The sequence below is a fragment of the Vanessa cardui genome, chromosome 4, assembly GCF_905220365.1.
Source record: "Vanessa cardui chromosome 4, ilVanCard2.1, whole genome shotgun sequence".
In the NCBI taxonomy this organism is placed as follows: domain Eukaryota; kingdom Metazoa; phylum Arthropoda; class Insecta; order Lepidoptera; family Nymphalidae; genus Vanessa; species Vanessa cardui.
In genome coordinates this window covers 7211832-7220265 of record NC_061126.1, presented here as the reverse complement: position 1 = coordinate 7220265, position 8434 = coordinate 7211832, and the positions used below count along the sequence as shown (strand labels likewise).

Sequence of the window (8434 nt, the reverse complement as noted above, 5' to 3'; positions counted from 1 at the left end):
TTATTTGATGCATGTATTCCTCATCGGTTAAGATATTAAGCGTATCTCGAGCAATGCCTCAGCACAAACTACGTAGTTTGACGTATTGCAAATAACAGCATATGGACGTATTCTCACGCTACGAACGCCTACGGACCGTCGTAACACGAGTGTTTCGTATGATTCGTATCGCTTCATGCCGTAGAGGTTGTACATATTAGGTAAGTACGACTTTCGTAGCCAATACGATAAATTATATAATTACATGATTGAATTTCTAAGATATTCAATGATGTGATTATGTTGTGTTCAGAGTAATTTCGATAGATTAAAATAATTTAAAAACATTATTGTGTCGTTGGTTAATATTGTCTATAATGCCACGTTGGTTTGTAAAAGCAGTTTATACTTCTTTCCGTGCAAGAGTATATCTAAGCAGTTACGATCAAGTAGCTATTTATGTATTAAAACGTATGGTTACATTATATAGATTAGTAAGTGTAGCAGTAGTGTGTCTTTAAATGTACAAGTATTCTGATTGTTAGGTGCTACTGACATTATTATATAGGAACAACAATACTTTATCATTATAAGCTAATGTGGTTGTTAGAAGAGAGTCAAACGATGCAGGCCAATGTGTTTGCTTAAGATTCCATACGTCCATTCGTTCGTACGTATAAGACCTTTTGATATGTAACAGCTATTGTGGAGCGTCGGACCGAGTGTTAGCGCGATGCGTCGCCACGTCACGCGTCGGTAGGCTGAGTGGATAGTTTGTAGCATCTAATACTGTGTAATGATTTGTTATGTGCAAATGACTGTATGACAATCTAATCATTTTTCATATTTCACATCTACTTGTATTTCACGTACTACGAGAGCTCAATTTGTAAGGAGGTCATAAAATTGTTTTTCTTTTTAATATTTGTCGATGGTGATGAATTTTAAGAAAAATTATAAGAACAAAATCCTTATCTAAAGATGGAATGTATTACTACAAATTCGTTGTATATTATGAATAAATGGGAATTCTATTTTAGAGTTTGAAAATGAAACAGAAAGAGAATGAATCAATATTATACATGTTCTAATTTTCTGCATGAAACATGCCAAAGCGAGTACAATAGTTTCAAAGGGCACCGACCTGTGGGACTTCAAAAATCAAATTGTCGCCGAACAGCTGAATACGACAAGTGAGAGTATATAGAGGGGTTGAATAATTTACGATGCACTAACTTTAGCCAGCTACAGATGTCGAACTACATATATCAAAGCGACCCGATGTTACAACTTCAATAAAACTTTTGTAAAACTTATTCAAACGCGTCGGCCGGTGAAAGCTGTTTTTAACTTCTTCCCCTCGAGATCAGCCTTACAAATAAAGAGTTAGTTGAGGTAAAAAACTTCTTATCCCGCTTGCCACCGAAAACTTTCTTTAACTTATGAAAATGATTTTTTAAAGTTGTACCTTCCTTTATATAGTAAAATATGCTTGCTAGTAAATAACTGTTTTGCAATTTGTTTTTATATTCCCGTTTGTATCTTAACTTACTTATAATAATATTATGTATTCATAGCTCCTTCAATGACATTCAACCCGATTCGATGTTATTATTATCTGTAGTTTAAAACTCCTTCAAAATGTATCTCATCAATAATGCCGCCGATAATGAATGATACGTAATTAAATCTTTTACTATATATTATATACTTTTTAAAAGAAACAGGTCTATATAAATTAAAATATTATTTTGAATATACTTTTCGTCTTTCTTAGGTTATAATATTAGTAAAGATATTAAGCATGTAACAATTAATTATTATTTATTTACGAGTTACTAACGAGTTACTAACCAGTCAAGATGGCCCAGTGGTTAGAACACGTGCATCTTAACCGATGATTGCGGGTTCAAACCCAGGCAAGCACCGCTGATTCATGTGCTTAATTTCACTTTATAATTCATCTCGTGCTCAGCGGTGAAGGAAAACATCGTGAGGAAACCTGCATGTGACAAATTTCATAGAAATTCTGCCACATGCGTATTCCACCAACCCGCATTGGAACAGCGTGGTGGAATGTGTTCCAAACCTTCTCCTCAAAGGGAGAGGAGGCCTTTAGCCCAGCAGTGGGAATTTACGAGCTGTTGTTGTTGTTGTTGTAACCAGTTATCAAATTGTTACTTAGTTATTTTAAAGGATAGTTAAAATTTTATATGTAAAGGACATGTTTTTAAATACATTTTATATTATAATTTATATCTACTCGAAATCAGCAACCACTAATTACACTAATGTGCCGTAAACTCAAAAATTTTTTATGTTTATTTAATACTGTTGACAACCGACGAAAGATAACAATATACAAAGGATATTCTTTCTAATAGCGTAGAGAACAAAAGGTAGTTCATATTGAATTCATTTCTCCACGATCATTGTTTTTGCTAACGACCTCTGTGGCCGCGCACAAGCTCGCCCGAACAGCAAATGCATTTGCATAAAGACAAATTGGCTTCAACAAACCGTATGCGACCCGCAATGAAAGTTTAACTAGAACTTCTATATTACATCTCTTAGCTTATTTGTAAAATGAATTCATTTGATATCGAGGTACTTATAAAGGCAAATATCTACAAAACCGTATCTACTTCGCATTAGGGTTAGTTATTTAAAGTGAATGTCGCGAGAGCCCAGTGGTTAAAATAGTAAATCTTGATTAAAAATTGCGGATTCGAACTCGAGCAATTACAACTGAGTTTTAATATTTAGGGTATGTGGAATCCTGCGTGGTGAATGAAATTCTATCATTTTTTTATCCAACTAATATAGGAGTAAAAAAAAGCACTGTGAAATAAGCTAGATAAATTCTCGTTAAGAAGAAGGAGATGGTGGTCTACCTGTGGGCCAAATAATTATACTTTTTGTCGCGTGTATTATGATATATCAAAGAGGTGATCTTAGTTTAGCTAGAACATGATATAGCTATAGTGTTCAATCACAGTAAATTTCATTGCTGCAATTTGTCATAAAGAGTACATGAAGGCATCGCGAAATCTCTGACACTCAATGAATATAAAGCAAATAAACTCGACTCGAGTGCAAGCTTACACTCGTCTTCGAGTGAACACTCGACGCGCCCCACTCGTCAAGTGTTTAGCTGGCTTTGTAAACACCCTCGCACTTATGATTCTGTGATACGTGAATTAGTTTTCATAAAAATATTTTATTTTTTAGTCATTTATTTGAGTCAATTAATATTTCCAGATAATTTTTATACGAGAGTACGAGTCTATGGTGCATTTTTATGCCATGTAGTATCATTAAACCCCCCGGTGGTTAACTTGTATAGTAAGTTGAAGAAACGACGAAGTTGGTTTGTTAATTTGCGACGCTTTCAAGTCTTAGCTACTTAATCGATCATCATGAATTTCAGCGAAGACAGGTTACAGAAAAAACACAGGATCCATTGCACCTTTGAAACTACATGAGGAATCTAGTGTAACAATAATCCTTGAATTCGCAAAAACATTAAAAATATTTTTACTCGGTTAAAAAAATCCGATATGCCAAGGACAAAAGTAAAATAAATTACCAATGACCATGAGACTGCGTTAAAAAAATAAAATCCACCGTAAATAGTGAGGCAATATTTTAAATATCGAACGTTGATTGGGCTAGACAATATTATTTTTAATGAACTCAATTTGTGTAAGTCTATTAAGGTAGATCGAACGGAAAGTTTTCCAATAACGCGGCTACACGTTCCATCGGGAAACTGACTTATATGTCTTAATTAGTTGTTCATTGCGATCGTGTTTGGCTTATGATTTATCCAAATTTTTCTGTTATAAAATGAAAATATTTATTCAAAAATTTATCATAATCAATTTCAAAGGACGGGTAATTTCTGTTTAATTTGTAAAAAAGTAACAGCCTGTATATTTCCCACTGCTGGGATAAGGCCTCCTCTTCCATTAAGGAGAGGGTGTGGAACATATTCCACCACGCTGTTCCAATGTGGTTTGGTGGAATGCACATGTGGTAGAATTTCGATGAAATTATACCCATGCAGGTTTCCTCACGATGTTTTCCTTCACCGCCGAGTACGAGAGGAATTATAAACACAAATTAAGCACACATATATAGAGGTGCTTGTCTGGGTTCGAACCCGCAATCATCGGTTAAGACGTGTTCTAACCACTGGCCCATCTCGGCTCTTAATTTGTGTGAGTTAATAATATTCACAGAAATCAAATATTAATTTTACTACAATTAAAATGATTTATGTTGTTCATTTCACATCGTAACGTTAATCTTATCCCTTGACGTATCCGTTTGCATTGTTGAAGACAAATAAAAATCATTAAAAAATAATGATCAGATTTGGAGCGAGTTTTTCATATCGTATTTTGTAATTAATTATTACAGCAAAACGAATATATTTGATCATTGCGCAATGTTAATATTGATGCGGTAAATTATTATTATTTAATTATTTGTTTGGTTATCATAATATTACCTTAAAATAATATTATAGAATGAAATTAAATATAAAGGGGGTAAATAATTCAGAAACGTTTTTGTACATATTTGATTTAACGTCCAACACCGGGATGAAAATACTTAAACAATGCATTATATTATACAGGCAATATTAACTCGTAACATTGTTGTGTAATAAGCGTCTTCCTTTTTTCCATTTTAACGCTTTTCGTAATATCATAATATCATCTCCACAGTTTTGTAAGTACTAATTTTCGGGTATCAAATGTAAAGAATGTCGTGATGGAAGGATGAAACTCGATTAAATTAAGTTACTACAGCGAAAAGGAGAGCCAATTTCGATTCTCATAGAATTCAAATGAGCTTTTTATTCAAACACAGGACTCGAGGAAACACTAAAACAGACGGTTCTGCTCCATTGCGTTAGAAAAACGTAGAGGTATATTTTTAAACATGCGATTGCAGACTTTGTGACTATGCAAAATGTTTCCGAATATAACTGGAATGGTCTCCCATTGGTCTCATAATTTACCAGCGCTTACTTAAAGGGAGGCATTGAATTTAAAGGCCAATGAATAAAGGCATCAAGAAGTATCATTTAATCAAATAAAAAGACAATATCTATACTTTTTTTTCCAGATAAAAGCCAATTTAAACTCATTACATCTTTATAGCCATGCCGATATATTTTATTATACATATATATTTTTATTCTAACTTATTAAAGCTGTAGATGCTTTACAGCACTATACAAATCTAAATTTATTTATTATAAGTTTGAAACCCATTTACATTTTATATATAAGAATGATATGGCTTAATTTCAATTTTTAAATATGTATATTTGGTTTGATTATTTACTTAGAATGATTATGTAATAAATATAATAGTTCTACCTACGGTATAAATTAATAAGGTCAATAATATTTTAAGATATAAATAAATATTAATAATTATATTATTTTTTATTTTCAAATAAATATATTATAATCATCAGCGGTTTTAGTTATTAATAGTAATAAAGGATACAAACCCGTTAACATTGTGTTAAATTTTATGACTAATCTAATTCTATAAGGTACTAAAGTACAATGGATAGACAGCGAGAGGCATGTTCTGAATAATCTATCGGAAAATATCTGTTCTAAATTACAATTTTTTCATAATCAACAATAATACACACGAGCCTATAAAATTTCTATAATAATAATTTATCTAATATATCATAATGTTACTTAAGCACTATAATTTATAATACACTGTAATACCTACGTAAAGTACACAATTAGCTCTTTTCATAAGCGATATAGTTTAACAAGGCTGTACAAAATTTTATATACAAAGACTTAGAAATTATTTTTGTCTACACATATTTCATGTTTCTATAGATGAACGCCTACAGTAGCCGAATATTTCTTCAATACTGTGTCCAGCTTTTAGCTGAAAGGGAAATACGAAGATTAATGTGATGTATTTTCTTCTTTTTATAAGAGAAATTATAATATTTTTATTTGAATACTTCTAGAGTACTTTATTCGATTTATGATTAAATCGAATAATATATTTTACTATACGTTTTTTTTTTTTCGATTAATCATTATTCAATGCGTATACATTACAAGTTAGAACAAGTTTTAGTTCAACGCGTGCATGTACTACTGTTATCTAATGGTATAGATTTGTTGAGTAATTATATCCTCACACAATAAGAATGCAAGGAATCAATGTGGAAAATAAAGAATATATTGTTAATAAGACGAAAAAAACATTGATAATCTGACAAAAATATTCGCGGACAATTGTTAAACATTTTAACAATTGTCCGCGAACTTGGGATTAAATTAGAGACAGAATTAAATGAAAAAAAAAACACACACTATAGCGAATGACGATCATTAAAATTAATCATACCTTTGTAATGCATATCTCGATGCATGCTGGGACAAGTCTTACCAGGATACTGAAAACAATTTATTTTTTAATATGCAAGTCGAAACAAAAGAACTTCATATCCATAAAATCGTTTTAATTACCTTGCTAAGATCAAAGTCAATGTTAGTCCTGACTGCCCGGTGGTGCAGCGGTTGAGGAGGTCTGAAGTTGTTTCCTAGCGGGGCTTTTGGGTGCCTCGCGTCGCCTTGCATCAATCGCCGTAGGGCATGCAGCTAAAGTTACACATAAATTTAATTAACCACACAGTTAGTGGAACACTGACTAACTTTTCAAATTTGCAAAAGAGCTTTATACAACTCTATTTGTGTTAAATGTAAACCGTTTCGCGAGAGATGTATAAATTTCAGTTGTTCACATCACGGTTATATTACTATGGCACATTGTAAATTAATCAAATTATTTAAGTGCATAATTAACCAATGCAAAATCGATTACCAAATATTTCGTCCGATCTCATTTTAGTAAATTAATTTGTATCTTCTCATATTCTAAATCAAAATACATATTATTTAGCTCAGTACATATTTGCAAACATTTACAAAATTTCATGAAACTTTTCAACATATTAGATCTAAATTTGCAGGTACTGAAAACATACGCTATTGTTTCAAACTCATTTGTGTTTCAGAAATAAAACGATTTCAGGTAAATTGAAACTTCTTTTATATATAGTAGTGTTGGTATAGCGGACGCGGCGGGATTAACTGGCCCGGCGCACGCGAGCCGCTATCATTCTCATCGCTGTTTACGCCGTATTAAACCGTTTGATTGTGATTATAGACATCACCTAAAAGCTAAGAATCGTAGATTGCTGAAAGGATTCCCTACAGCTCTATTATCGCTTCATTGTCTTAAGCATAATTTCCCACTTTATATCTCTTGTGCAAGTAATCTGCAACGAAACTTTTATTTATATATAATTTTGAGATACAAAATAAATTCGTATTTCCGTTTGGATTCGAACAGATTGGAAATCGAAAGTGACAAACTTGGGGAGCGGCGTAAGACTCGGCGAACTAGCCGCAAGATTGCCAGCAGTTTCCACTAGCACTTAATTTCCCTACCAACAAACGGAAAACATAAACAATGATTTATAATAACAGCCGTACAACGCGGCACTTTCAGTTTACTTTTAACACGTACATAACTCACGGTGGAGTCTTTGTCTAAAGGCGAGGGACGTGAGTTGTTTATTGTAGCATGAGCACAAATGAAAATGTTATTACGCTGGCCTCAACTGCGGGCCGGTTCACGGACTTAGCGAGTACCTCACACGCTAGATGTGTCAGCGGCCGGCTATATATCTACTCATACTTTTTATCTGATTAAATATTTTCATTAAAGATACCTAAGAACTTTCCTTTAGATAATCTAATATACCTATAATATTTTTCGTGAAATGATTTCATTTTTTTCCTTTTATGAATATATAATTTTTGAGACGAGATTGTTCATTTTGACATTTTATTTTGATGTTTTTCTTCAAACATATTTTTGTTACATAGGGTATTAAAACGATAATTTATATACTAATTATAAGCAGTAATAAGGAGCGGTCTTATGCTTTAAAGAGTTATTTTTTAAGAACATCATGATAAACTTAATATTTTTAGCGACCCACCTACGTATTCGAACTCAATATCTCGGTATCTGCACCCTTACAAATTGGTCGATAGGTATTCAGGTTTGTAATATTTATGTTGTAAACTTAATTAAATAAATATGCGTTAATATGGTATATTTAGCTACCCTTCTTAATTTCGAGTGCAAGCCGCAGTCGGGTCTTTGCTTATGAATATTATTACCGTTATACTGATGCATGCAAACATGAGCAGTGAACAGGTTTTCAGTTTGATTTACAAGTACCGGCTCGTATAAACGTAGCAACGTCGAGTTAAAATTTTGAGTAACTTCAGCTTCAAGTATTAAGGGTTCGAATATATGCTGCTATTAAATGACTGTCCGAGCGCTATCGAAATAATTGCGTTGACCTTTAAAAATT

At 32.6% G+C, this 8434-nt stretch overlaps 1 protein-coding gene across 1 annotated transcript in view; it reads right to left on the bottom strand.

The window, feature by feature from the left end:
* Positions 1-5436: 5436 nt before the first annotated feature.
* LOC124544189 (carbonic anhydrase-related protein 10-like) overlaps positions 5437-8434 on the bottom strand; it is a 30742-nt gene continuing 27744 nt past the window's right edge. Inside the window, exons 9-11 of the mRNA XM_047122647.1 lie at positions 6513-6644; positions 6391-6439; positions 5437-5919 (exon numbers count right to left, since the gene is read on the bottom strand). Coding sequence (XP_046978603.1) covers positions 5897-5919; positions 6391-6439; positions 6513-6644 — 204 coding nt within the window. The 3' untranslated portion in view covers positions 5437-5896. The remainder of the gene's footprint in view (positions 5920-6390; positions 6440-6512; positions 6645-8434) is intronic.